The 15,145-nt window shown below is 34.8% G+C and overlaps 2 protein-coding genes across 2 annotated transcripts; both read right to left on the reverse strand.

The window, feature by feature from the left end:
• Positions 1–9,339: 9,339 nt before the first annotated feature.
• LOC108204065 (uncharacterized) lies at positions 9,340–10,935 on the reverse strand. The gene is made up of 2 exons (XM_017373355.2): positions 9,485–10,935; positions 9,340–9,400 (listed from the first exon to the last, which is right to left on the reverse strand). The coding sequence occupies exons 1-2, from the start codon at positions 10,933–10,935 to the stop codon at positions 9,340–9,342; spliced, it is 1,512 nt and encodes a 503-aa protein (XP_017228844.2).
• A 56-nt stretch (positions 10,936–10,991) lies between these two features.
• Positions 10,992–12,973, reverse strand: LOC135149574 (uncharacterized). Its single transcript, XM_064085315.1, has 2 exons — positions 12,764–12,973; positions 10,992–12,053 (listed from the first exon to the last, which is right to left on the reverse strand). Exons 1-2 carry the CDS (start codon positions 12,971–12,973, stop codon positions 10,992–10,994), a joined length of 1,272 nt encoding a protein of 423 aa, XP_063941385.1.
• Between the last annotated feature and the right edge of the window lie 2,172 nt (positions 12,974–15,145).

Below are 15,145 nucleotides of genomic sequence, written 5' to 3' on the forward strand. Positions count from 1 at the left end.
CAGATGAGCAAACAGTTACCTCAATTTTGAAAACACCTTTTCTCCTTGAGAGGTAGAGCTGTGGGTACACTATCCCTCACATCCTTATTTGCTGCAACGAGTACAGTTTCTCCCTCATTGACCTCTAGTCTAATAAGTTCCTTATTACTCCATGGGGAAAGTTGGGATGTGTTCTGAATTTGGAAGTATAGTCTGGGATAAAGATTGTTGGTTTTCAACCTTATGACTATCTAGGAAAGCCAAGAGGCTAATTAAGTTCCAAAGAACAGAAAGAGACATAAATGCATTTTAGAAAATCTATGATTTTGAATGAAAGCAATTGCATTTAATCTTTTGAGAAAAATGAATCAGTTGTGACTGTAAAATGATTTTCATAAAGAATGACAATCACAACCGATGAAAGAATCAAAGTTTTCCATTAAAAATTGGTTTGAATACGAGAGTCTGAATCTATGCATAAAAGGTTTAAATGAACTTGTCTTTGAAAAAGACACAGACTCTTGTTTCTCACTACAATTTAAAAAGGAAACAAGAAAATTTATGCGCTACAGTGTATAAAGCACTCATCACAATAATTAGTGAAAAGGCATCATACTAGCACATCGTCAAAACAGACGCTGCAAGTGACAAAGATCACCAAGTACACAAATACAAGATGATCAATGTCTCGTCCCATGACGCTTCATATATAGATGCAAAATATTCTAAGAAATATTTATGAGATAGAGTAGTGGATACCAATTGTTAAAATCAATTGATAGGAAAATTTCTTTGAGGAAACTCACCACTCCATAACATAAATACGAGACAAAATAAAGATTTTGGTTGTCTCCCTTGTACTCAGAATATTAAACACCTAAAATATATTAGCACTAGTGGTTTTAAGAAATATGCAACAATATTTCACCAGTGCCAATACATCACAATCAATTCAAAAATAAAACATCAATAAAGCATCAAGAAAAGATACCAATCAAATATTTCAAAGATGAATTAATCATGCTTCTATTATTCTATCAAGGTCAATCATGAAACAAATGAGAATATAATTGTAGATCACAATTTAACTAAGATAAAATAATAATTACCTACGCAATATCATATAATTATCAGATCAACATATAACAACTAAAATCATGACAATCATACAAAGATATTCGCAAGCCCGAGGGAAAGTTGAAGAAAAATTCACAAGTCCTATACATGTAAGCATTAAGTACAAGTAAACTCACAACAACTCCTCACAGAAAATATTAACAATTAATATTAGTGATCTACATATAAGCATCCAAAATATCACTAACACTAAAAGTATCACAACTATATGCAGTTAGACATGAAATAAAATATCAATTAATAAATCATCAAATATCCAACACAAATAGTTATGCTTCAAGTATATGCACTAATATAAATGGATTCAGCCTAGAGAGAATCTAAGTAACTCCACAAATACTAGTATATCATGACTAAATTCTAACTAGATTCTAACCACATACCAATTACTGATACAAGTCATAAGTCTAGAAACAAATAAGTCATGCTTCAGATTTTATACCTATAAGAATGAATTGAACCTAGAAAATAATCCTAAGTATGTTCACAAATACAGATATATCACGACTAGATTATGACAAAGTTCTCTACTAGATACCAATTGTTGAAGAGGTATAGATCAAGAAAAATTAACATAATTAAGTCATGCTTCATGTCATCTCTAATCATTTAAATCATGAACAAATAAGTCACTTAATTGTCATGCACCATAATTTAAATAATTTGAAATAACAAACACTCATGCTAAAACATATAATCACCATCTAAGCATGCAAAACAATAAACATGGCAATCACATAGAATAGCAAAAAGCACGAGGTATTGGATTTTAAATAAATTCACAAGTCCTATGTATAGACAATTTAATACTCATGAATTCATTCAAGAAATACGATAGACATGCTCATGAATGAAGTAATACCTTATGTAAAATATAGTATGTGATCTACTTGCAGTTAAGTAAAGTGATAAGTTGAATACCTCTGAGACTTGACATTTCAGTTGATGTATCTTTCTTGTACTGATCAAGTCCAGTGGTTGTTGGCATAAGTCTTGGCAGGTCTAGAATCTTCCAAAATGCGCATATTCAAAAGATCCTTGACTTCCTTTTATTGCCATCATTCTTTAGGCTAACTAGTAGGCCATAAAGAATTGCAACTTTCCAACAAACTCATCATATCACTAATCTGCATTCACTTAGCATTTATCTTGCACAAGTGACGTTAGTCCACATATAATATAATCATGGTATCACAGCACTTATATTTGTATTGTGTGTGTCTTGTATCATGAGAGGTAATAATTTGGATACCAAATATGACTCTAGCAAACAGATATTAAAATAATATGCTAGTCAGAAGTCATACCACGTCCGTGACGATCATCAGGTGTTGGACAGCAACTCATAGAGAGCTGGTGAAGAAAGAGAATACAAATTCCGTTGGATCTGCAACTGCAAAGTCCTTGAAATGTTGCATGAAGCTTCATCTTCTAGCTCACTGCATTATCCTGAACCCGAGTCTCGTCAATGGTGCTTTAGTTCAATCATGAAGGTCGTTGAGTCCCCTAAGATGTAGAGTCCTGAACTTGAAGATTCTGTTTCCATCATCTTCATAACCTTCTCCTTTGTAGTAACTCTAAGCAACCAAATTGGCTTGTCCCTCGTAACAGAGCCAAAATTATCCAGTTGGAATCTGAATACTCGACAAATACTAAGTACGGAATTGTCATTAGGTCAGGGTATCAGACTCCGCATAATCTGCTTTCAAACTGACTGAGATCATCTTGCTGTGCAATCACTCAATCTGGATCCCATTAAGAGCTTTTGAATCTTCCCCAAGTTTCACTTCAGATTGAAACCCAAAGAAATAACATCCTTTCACCATAGCTCTCCTAGTCTTCACTTCACCATTAGGAACATTTAAGAACTAGAACCCGAGAATGATATTGATTTCAAACCCTTTGTCTAAGCAGATACGTTCTTGATATGTCCTGTTCATCTTCAATTTGGTGTTGAGTTTGACTAGTGGATCCACCAAATGCTCCCCCTAAGCTGTTGCTGGGATCTCCTTAATAATCCTTATCCTTGCAAAGAGATTCTGCTTGGATCTGAATCATTATTATACCAATAATATCATCTTTAACAGCTTGGAGCAAAGTGTCGTTCAATGTCCTGTCCAGACTTACAATCACCTTCTGTTGATTAATCACAATCACCCTGTGGACTGTAGACTCCATAGAGTAGCCGAGGAAAGTATTCTTTGATCTTCAAATGCAAGACTTTCGAAGAGGCATTTTCCTCCAAACACATACCAAAAGTTAGTGTTTGCTTCTGATTGGCCACTGGCAAGAATGGTGTCTTTCTGGATTTATCAATGATCAGGGTTCATCTTGATCAACCTTCATTTGTGACGTCTTGTCCTTCGAACACATACGAACAACACGAAAGAATCTAGAGTAGTCAATGATCATCACAAAACGATATCTGGCTTTGTTGTAGACATGACATTAACTGATCCGTAGAAATCCATACGTATCATCTGAAGCGGCTCAGTAATATTGATCATATCTTTGCTTCTGTGCGATGCTCCTTTGACTTCCCTATTGACATACCTCATAATCTTCATCCATAATGAATTCCAGATGAGGCAGTCCTCTCACCAAATCTCTTCTTACTAATAAAAAGAGCTCCTTGTTTTGACATACAAGTTTGAGAGCTTCAAGTGCCATAGCTAATACTCATCTGATGAGGCTTCACTATCAAAACAGCTCACTCCATCTTCAGTTGAAGTTCCATATTAGCTACGAGCAAAATTCACATCCTTCTTGATTTAAGATAAAACACTATTCCATGAACTGACATAATGTCCTTTGTCAGAGAACCGTTTGATACTAGGAATTTGTGTGCTTTGACTCTTCCAAGAAAGATATGCTTCCATGATGACATTCTAGGAAAACAAGCATGTCCCGCAAGAGAATCTTTGTTGTCATCTTTCAAAGATTATTGACGGAACTGCTCACATGATCACATTTGCTAACAGGGTACTTTTGGTGAATATATGATTTCGGCTACTCAGCAAACAGAGTGCACCAAAAATCATATGGAACATATGTAACCTGCAATCACAAATGGAAAGAGTTCTATGGTCCCCAATCATAACTGGGTCCGGATGGATTAGAGATTTTTCTTTAACAGTGGTAATAACAGAAGCAACCTTAACATGCTAATTCTTATTTAGACATTGCCCTAATGTGATTCTCAAACATGCTTTTCTAAAATCAATGCAAGTACAAAGACATGCATTCATGACATGAAAATAAGCAGACATGATGTTGAATACACATGGCAAACAATCAAAGATAAGACAAGAGCAAGACAGGAAGTTATGCAATTCAGAAGATTCAGTACTCTCTACTTAAACCAATTAACACAAGTGCAACAGGTATCAAGTAGAATTACATATATTCAATAATCTTCTAAGAGCATAAGGATCTGATTCCAATCTGTTGTTATATGGCATTATACTATCTCTATTAGCTAAGTCAGTTTTAGATCTAACATGAAGTTCTAATAGTTCTACTGACATAAGGTAGACATTCCATCATAGAACAAAATAACATCCTTAACAAATAATTCAGATTAGATAAGCAAATCTAATTGTACTAGGAAATCTGAAACTAAGTGTTTTAACAAAGTTATATATGCTAGGATCATAACCCCTAAAACTAAGAGTTGTTTTCCAAAGGAAAGCTTCTAATCTCACCATTGCAAATAATCAAATCCTAAATATTCATACACATGTTAAGAATCTGCTAAAGACACATGCACAAGATTATCATCAATTCTAGTTACCAGAATAGTGATCTAGCATACTAGTTCAACATTATCTATTGTGATGCTATCTTGCTTGTGCTTGTGTGTTAAACAATTCTACTCAGAGATTTATAACATGCTTTGAATATAAAGAAATATGTATTGCATAGTTAGAAAGAATTCGTACCTGAGATGTGCGAGTTGAGTCATCTTCAGAGAATGATAGGATAGCCAGATAACCATAATGATCCTTCTCATCAGCAACTGATCCAGCTCACACCTTTCCTAAAATAGCATAAGAACTTGTTGTGATGTTTCTTTCAAAACATCCACTTGAATTTCAGACAAGCCCTATCATCCTTGTTTGCCGAGGCTTCAATATATATAGCAACCCACCTTTGCTAAAGATACCAAACAATATTGTGTGTATTGACCAACTTAGTTTTGAAAGCAACCTCCTTGAACTGAACCCTGAAGAGTCACCACTTGAAACCAATGGATTCCATCTGAATCTGACATGACTAAACCTCTCAGATAGTGTTATGCTAGTCCTTGAAGTTCTGTCCTCACATTCTTCAAAAGTTTTAACTTTCGTCGACTTGAGCTTCCTCAAATTCAGTAGTTACAAACTCTTCTGTTCAATCCTAAGGTTCCGACATAAATGCACGAAACTGATTTGATGCGGTAGTAACTCGATAATTATATCCTTAAACCTCCACAGTTCTCTGTCTTTGATTCAGTTGATTCTGGATGGATTTATCATTGCTACAATTCACTGTGTAATTGTATATCCCTGAATCACTGAGTTAGATTGAAATCCCTTGAAGATTCGTCCGTAAAAACTTCTCTTTTCCTACTACCAGTGGTGCCATTCAAAGTTGACATTCTGAGCCCTGGAAAGATGCTTCATTGTAGATGTAGCAAATTCCCATCCTGATCTGGTGATCTGATAATCAAGTCGGAGTAATTACTCAGATCAAGGCCTGAAGTACCTTCTTCAAAATCCACTTTTAGTAGTACCAAATTAGTCTTCAATAGAATCTTCTTCGAATCACAATCATCTTTGTCGAACATAGAAAACTGCTTCTAATAATCTTTTGAGAAATCAATTGGATTGGGTCATCAATGTACTTCCATTACCGCTTCTGAGAATCTGGTATTTGAAAGCCCGATGTTTGTCTTGTAATCTGTCAGCCTGATCTGTCTCAACTAAATGTCAATCTGATTTGTCTTGGAGTAGAATAATTCAAAAGGTTACGGGACACTTGATTATTTAAACTAAGTTTAAATTATAAAGAAAATAAATTTAAAAATAAGTTTTAAGAGATGAAAGAAAATAAAGTATAAAATAAACTTAGTTAAATCTATAAAGTAAATTTAATTATATTTAAAAAAATAAATTCAAATAAATTCATAATAAACTGAATAAGTTTAGAATAAATTTATTTCAAATTCATTTAGTAAATATATTAAAATTTATTGTATAAATTTGATTTTTTGAAAATATTCAAGTGTCTCATCTCCAATTAAATCATTGTTTCTAAAACAAACCAAATTGAACCCTTGAACCTGAACTTAGATCCATAATCAGTAAAATCCTCTTAAATTTATATTCTAGATTTTAACTTAAATTTAAATCATAAACTATACAAATTTAAATAATAAATTTATAAAAATTTATGATAAGCTTGGTAAAGTCTAAGAGTAAACTTTACAAGTCTAAAATAAATTTAAACAAATTTAATAATTGAATTTGGTAAAGTTTATAAAGTAAATTTAATTAGGTTTATAAAATAAATTTAATTAATTCATAATAAACTCAATTAATAAGTTTAAAATAAATTAAGTCAAATTTATAAAATAAACTTATTAAAATTTAAAGTATAAATTTATAAGTCCTGGTCCAAAGTTCAGTATCCGACGGATAATCCTTGCTTAGGCCTATGGACAAATTCAGCAACACAAACCGGAAGAACATTTCCCCTAATCAAATATCGAAAGCTAGGTTCTTGATTTTCTGTACGATAAGGATCCTGATTTGTATATCAATCAACCTGGCTCTGATACCAATTGTTAGGTCCAAAGTATCGTAGAAGGGGGGGTTGAATACGATACTCACTACAATTTAAAATTCTTTCGAATCTTGCGGATAAACAAATTGCAGTCCTGTAATGGGTTTCGTGTTCCGGATATTTATTGAGTCGGTTTCTGAGGATATAAAAATATTAAACCAACACACAATATTTTCCAAGGTATATCTGTATATTGATAAATACCTCGAAGGTGCTATAAATCCAAACCCGAAGGTTCGGCTACAATGGCCACTACTCTCAATATTACAAACTCTAACCACTACTGATATTTCTATTACAAAGCTAGGCTAGGGTGTGTGTATAGTGGGAGTAGCCGTGCAGAGCACTTGGCCATTTCATCCCGAAGGATGTTCTGTAAATTGTGAGAACCACAATCACATATTTATAGGCTTTCATAAACTAACCATGGTTAACGAGTTCGTCCTGGACGACTTGAGTTCGTCCTGGACGAATTCAATTTAACTGTGGTTAAATTGAATTTGTCCAAAATAAAAACTAACTCATAAAATACTCCAAGTTGCGCCAGGAAATGTGTTGGTCAAAGTTGGCGCCACCTCAGTCAAACCTTGCGCTTCAGTAGTGTCCATTGTCCACTGTTGTGAGGAGAAACACTTAGAAATTATTCTAAGTGTGTAACTGGTCAGAGAAGGTCAAAGCTTGCGCTTTGACGGGTCAAAGTTTGCGCTAGTGCTTCCTCCTGTAGCTTGACTTAGACAAATATTGATGCTCACAAACTTGCGCCACAGTAAGAGATGCTACACAGTTCTCTCTCATCATTTGAGGACAAACTTTGACTTAAGTCAAAGCTTGCGCCTCACATTGCACTTAACAGATGCCCTGTATGGGTGACTTAGAATAATTTCACGTTAGAGCAAGATGCACCACTTGGAGTCGCAAACTTTGACTTGGTCAAAGTTTGCTCTCCAAGTGAAGTTGTGCTCCATGGTGTTGTATGTATGTGACTTAGAAAATATTCTAAGTTACAAGGAGTTTGTGCCAAGAGTTGTTAGTAGAGGAGCAACATTTGACCGGTCAAATGTTGCGCCCGGGTCAAACGTTGCGCCCGGGTCAAACCTTGCGCCTTGGTCAAAAGTTGCGCCCGGGTCAAATGTTGCGCCCGGGTCAAACCTTGCGCCTTGGTCAAATGTTGCGCCACAGAGTGTACAAGAGGTACTTGGTGACTTAGAGAAATTCTAAGGCAAATATGAACTTGCTCCACCATTGTAATGCTTCCCTTGTTATCACTCCTTTGACTGAGATTGACTTGAGTATGCTCCATCCATATATTTATATTATATTATATTCATAATATTATATAAATATATGTATAAATAAAGATATATATATAAATGTATATAAATAACATTTATATAAACATATAGTAATATATATATATATACATATATTTAAATATATTCTCATATATTTAAATATATATAATATACATAAAATTATATGTAAATATAAATATAAATATATATAGGGATATATATATATATAATTACTTATAGATATAAATATATACATATTTATGCACATAATATAATATATATATATATACACTTAAATATATAAGTGTTTATGTAAAATATAAATTCATATACTATATACATATATATTTATTTAAATATATATACATATAAATATACATATACATATGTTTAAAAACATATATACATATATATTATATATATTATATTTAATTAAATATACATATATACATATATAATTATATTTGTACATATACAAATATATAAGTGCACACATATATAAAATGTCACTTCCTGATATGGCTTTCTGTGGAAGCTTTGACATATGGCATTTGAGCAGTAAGCTTTGGCATAGCTGGCATTTGACTTGGCTTGGCCTTGCTTTGGAACAAATGACTTGATATGACTGGATCAATTCTTCGATCGATAAATACTTTGCAAAGCTCCGTACGTGCTGACGCTTAGTGCACTGGTCTGGTTCACAAGCGACTAACACTGAAGTCAAACATTGTACCTTCTTTGTCAGCAAACATTGATCAGTCGGTTCCGGGTTAGTTTATGCTTCAGTTTGTTGATTATAAATAACCAACCAAGATATATAGAAATATCTTGCTTCAGGGGTTGCACTGAAATCTTTCGAGTACTTGGACAACATCTTCATTGCTTCCACAATCTTGAATACTTCAATCTTTATTCTTCACTGAGGCATGAACATATTAATGAACTTCTTCCAGTGAACTTATTCCTTCAAGACTGTAGATGGCTTCTTCAACCTTTGTCTTCGTATCTTCCGATTCCGGTGCAGGCGTAGTGTTATTTACTTGTCCTGTTCTATTGTTGAGTTATCATCCCTATGTAACAGATAGGGTTGTCTTTACATTTAGACTTACACTAATTGTTGAGGCGTTGTCTGAGGACATTGTCTCATAACTCGATCTTGGTACCTCCTACAATAATGCATAAATGTCAATAACTTTAATTTATCATAAAATGTATTGACAAAAAATTATCGTAAATTGTATTTACCATACCTTAGATAAGGTTGAACTTCAGGAGAGTTTAGAAGAACATATTCATCAGCTAATGATTGCTCATCATCATATAAATATCGACTTCGTTCTTTTCCAAGAGATTCACATGGATATTTAAAAACTTCTAATTTGTCGGTCTTTTGTACATCAAACAAAACTTCGTTACGACTTAATTTATTGTGAATCGAGTCGGATGCAAAGTAAAAAGCACAAATATTGACAATCTCCTCCTCCATATATCGTTCGGCAATGGAACCCTCAACTCTTGCTTTATTGCCGACCTTTTGTTTTAGTTTCCCCAATAAACGCTCAATTGGATACATCCAATGCCAGTAAGCAGGTCCAGCAAGTCTAATTTCTTCCGCCAAATGCACAACCAAGTGTTCCATCGAATCAAACCAACTTTGAGGAAAAATTGTTTCCAACAAACACAATGCCTTCACAACTGATTTTTCCATTATTTCCAAATCGGTTTTTGTAACCATTGATGAGCACAAATCTTGAAAAAAATTTGCAATTGCCGTGATGGCATCCGCTATAGGCGCCGGTAAAAGCTCACGAATTGCAAGAGGCAATAATTTTTGAAGAAATATATGACAATCATGCGATTTGAATCCATAAAATGTACACTCCTCAACATTACAACAACGAGATATATTTGAGGAATAACCGTCTGGAAGTTTCAGTGAACTAATCCATTCACACAAAAGTTTACGTTGTTTTCTTGTAATGGAAAAAGGTGCTTTGGGTGACTTGCCATTTTCATCGATCCACAAATGAGGTAACACACCAAAGTGCTTGCAATCCGCTCTTGCTTTTTTGTGATCCTTTGACTTTTTCGCATTCACAATAGTAAAAAATAGGTTCTCAAAAACATTTGTTTCCGTATGCATGATATCAATTGAATATCGTAAACTATGTGAAGACCAATAAGGGAGTTCATAAAAAATTGGAACATGAGTCCAATGATGCTCTTCCCCATATCCGATACTCCTCGCCTTTGTATTAGTCTTTCCGGGTGGTGGAAAAACTAAACCGTCAAGCAACTCCTTTACACCCTCCCCGGACAAACGACCACGAAACAATCTTCTTTCCGCATTATCAAACAAATTACTTTTCCGACGTAGTGGATCATTTGGTTCAAGGAATATTCGGTTCGTGCCATTGAAACTACATTTACCACAATGTTTTAATTGAAACCCTTGCACACTTCCAAGACACACTTGACATCCTAATTTTCCTTTACCCGACCATCCACTTATCATACTCATAGCGGGATAATCACTAATTGTCCACATAAGAGTCGCTCTCATTGTAAAATTTTGTTTCGAAGATTGATCATATGTTTCAATTCCCGTATTCCACAATATCTTCAATTCATCAATGAGAGGCCTTAGACAAATGTTAATATCTTTGCCAATGATATTCGGACCCGGCACTATATCGGTCATAAACATATAGGGTTTTTTCATACACATTGATGGCGGAAGATTGTAGACAACTACTACTATGGGCCACACACTATATGTTTTTTTCCCGGTAGGGCCAAATGGGTTGAAACGTCGGTTGCAAGGCCAAGCCTTATATTACGAATTTCTTGAGCAAATGATGGATATCGACGATCAAAATTTTTCCACTCTTCTCCGTCCGCGGGATGACTAATTTCTCCATCTTTGACATCTCGATTCTTGTACCATCTCATATGGTCGGATGTATGTTTTGACATATACAAGCGTTGTAGTCGAGGAATCAAAGGAAAATGTCTCAATATTTTTTTACCATCTTTCCTCAAAACATCCCGATAATGATCTTTACCACATATATCACACACAACTTTATCCTTGTCATCTCCATAAAATAACATACAATCATTCTCACATAAATCAATCTTTTGATATTCAACCCTCAAACCCTTCATTATCTTCTTCATTTCATAATAAGTTTGGGGCAACGTGTGTTTTTTTGGTAATACATCCGCAAAAAGTGTAAGCAAACTATCAAAAGCCTTATTACTACAATGTGAGATATTCTTGAATTCTAACAATTTTGTGGTAAAGCTTAATCTTGTATACTTCGTATTACCGGGATAAATAGGTGCTCCATTTTCAACAATGACCTCATACAATTTTCTTGCACTATCATTTGGAACTTCTTCTACATTCCTAGTTCCCGTATCCAAGTTGTTATAAAATTCGGAATTTTCAACGGCAAAATCATGTAGCATCGCATTCAAATCTACCGGTTGTTCTACCCTCGTAGGTTCCCAAACACAATAACGATTATGCGATGTTCGACTACGTTTTCTTCCTCTTTCTTCACCATGTGATGTCCAAACGGTATAACCCTCAAGCATCCCCTTAGCAAGTAAATGGAATCTAACATCATCGATACTTAACCAATTCAAATTCCTACAACGTTTACAAGGACACTTCATTGTACCATCTTCTCCCATTCCATTTTCACTTGCAAATTTTAAAAAAGTTTCTACACCATTCCTATATTCCGGAGTTAACGAAATTTTATCACTTTGCACTTGATTACTAATCCAACTTCGATCCAAGTTTGTCATCTACACACACATTTAACACACATTTAACACACATTTAACACACACATACATTTAACACACACATACATTTAATAACACATACATTCAATACACACACACATTCAATACACACATACATTCAATACACACATGTAATAACACATACATTTAACAAACAATTTCACATGAATTTCATACATTCAATACAAGCATTCAATGTAATAACACACACATTTAATATAACAAACACATTTAACACACCCACCACACACACATTTAATGCAAAGAAATGAAAATCACTTACTTGAAATGTTTTCAAGCAATAATTCTTTCCCACTTTAGCTCCTTTCTTCTCCTTTGATTTTTATTTCAAGTGAATGTGAGCTCACTACTAGCTAAAAAGTGATATAAAAGTTGCAGGTTAAAACCGACCGACCAATCGGTCGGTTTTAGTACCAAACAAAAAAAACGCCGTCGTTTTAAGGGGCTGACGCACAGATATTTTTATTTAAACTAATTTTTAATTATTTTTCCGCGAAAAACAAAACCGACCACGCCTAACGGTCGGTTATAACGGTGCCATGTCATACATATACCGACCGTTGTGGAAGGTCGGTTTTATTTGTAGCCACGCGACCGTCGGTCGGTTTTGTGCGGTCGGTTTTGATCTGTTTTCTTGTAGTGTTAGGATCCTCTGTCGGAGAACACCCAAACTGCACTGAGTTCTGTACCATCTGAATAGTGCTCGGTTTGATCTCAAAAGTGTTGGCCTCGATCGCTGGCCTGACAATGCTCGACGAAATATCATTGATTTTAGGCTCAGAGAAAGCCTTAAGAGCCTTAGTATCATTCGCAACTGGTGGTCGATCACCCATTGTAGTGCTCACTATCGTTTCTGCTTTTGCCAATGCTTCTTTACGGGCCTGAGAACGTGTTCGCATACACGTCGCTCAAGTACTTGAAACACACACAAACGAAATAAAAGTGAGAAAAGAATCCAAGTCACTGAACTTTAACGACCACTGATGACAAGCACATAAACTAAAATATAACACCGAGTCCCCGGCAGCGGCGCCAAAAACTTGTTCGCACAAAATCACGCAAGCGTACGTGGTCACAAGTAGTATAGATACAAATTCAGTTCGTTCCCACAGAGACTGGTGTATTCAGAAATATGCACTTATGCACCAATGTATGATTATTATCCAATGCTCAGACAATTAACAAGTTGGTTGGTTTTTATCTAAATTAACTAATAGAATCGAATTACTGAACTATGAATATTAAACTAAGTAATTAAACTGGATTACTTATGAGAATAAAACATGGGATTCTAACTTCATTATATACTTCATTCAGAGTTATGCCTTATCGATATGTGATGGTTGATAACTAATCAGATAACACGAAACTGATACACGCTAACTGTCGTTATACGTGCACCATTCTGCTACACATCCACAATTAAGATAGAAGGTAAACAGACACCAATTATGCTTAGACCCTATATGTCTATAGAATTTGAAAATATAACGGTTGACGAACAAGTTATCTATCAGGATTACATAGGGCGATGCAAGATGGTTAAAATCACACCACTAATCATGTATATCGAATACATAATCCTATGTTCGCATGGCAAGTTCTAAATCAATATATCCACTGTCGCTTCAATAAAGATTAACAAACAATCTAAGATGTTAGCTACGCATCCCAGAAGAATAAGCACAACCAATACGAAGATATCAACATTCATCACACAAATAATTAAGTCAAATCAACTACTGAAATCCATATATAAATCTGCTAGAATCTCACGATAATGATTAGTTCATAATCGAACTTCTCATCATCATGGGAATAAGAGTAAACATGGTACGGAATAGGAAAAACAAACTCAAAGTACTAGAATAAGTGTCAAGAAACAAATCTGAAACGAGCATCCAAAGTTACGCCTACTTCGAAGAATTACAAAAGTAAAAAGTATGAAATTCGATCTTGATCTTCTCCATAGCCGTCACGTGCTCCTTAGAATGTTTCTAGGTTATGTTTTAAGTCCCCCAAGCCTTCCTTTAACTTCCCCAGTGAACGGGCCTTCAAACGGATCAGAAACGGGCAAAACGGGCTTAAATTCGCGCCCAGATTGTGGGGCGGGTGCGCCACGGCGGGGCGGGTGCCCCTACTCAGCAGCCCGCTTCTTTGTCCATAACTTTTCACTACCGCATCCAATTGCTTCGCCGTTTTTTTCAATGAAAGCTATGATTCTCTTCTTCGTCCTCCTCCCAAGAAACATACACATCACAACACTAAAATATATCAAAAACATCAAAAGCTTGAGGCCAGATCATCGATTTAAGCCGAAACGAAGACTTCCAGGTGGATATAAAATCCACTTATCACGTGCTTCAATCCTAAACTATATATATATCAACTCTATTCTATGACATTTTAACAAAAATGGGCATAAAGTCAAAATCACATGTTCAAAATCTCAACTCAATACACCGCCAGATTTTGCATATAATCAAAATCTGTTATATTCAATAAAAATTCATAAATTGTTTATGAATTCACATATATATATCTCTTCTATCAGTGAGTAGAAAGATTATATGCATGAAAAATATATGCAAAAGATTCTCCCTAGCTATAAATTCTATGAACATAGCTGTATTATTCAATAATTGTAAAATCTCATATACCTTATTATCTTTTTAAACTCATATAAACAATAAAAATCACAAATTACAACTCATATATGCTATCAGCTGAGAGGCTATATACTTATCTCTTTCATTGTTTAGTTCACAGCAATAACATTTTCGCAGTGATGAGTAATTCAAACCAAAATGGTTTAACAAGCCCAATATCTACAGCTCCAGGGAGGCATGGAGGAGCTCCTCAATATTCATTCAATTCAGATGGGTCTTTAATGACTAACTGTGAGCCAGTGAATGGCATCAACAAACCAGTCATTCTTGAAATCCCTAGTGGATTTGATGTCATAAGTTGTGTGGTGCAATTTGCACTGCATTTCGGGCTTGCTGTAACTGTGCTTACTGGCCAGGGACTCATTTCTGAGGTTGATATTGCTATCCACTCAATGCAATCCC

Source organism: Daucus carota, chromosome 9 (genome assembly GCF_001625215.2).
Source record: "Daucus carota subsp. sativus chromosome 9, DH1 v3.0, whole genome shotgun sequence".
NCBI classification, from domain to species: domain Eukaryota; kingdom Viridiplantae; phylum Streptophyta; class Magnoliopsida; order Apiales; family Apiaceae; genus Daucus; species Daucus carota.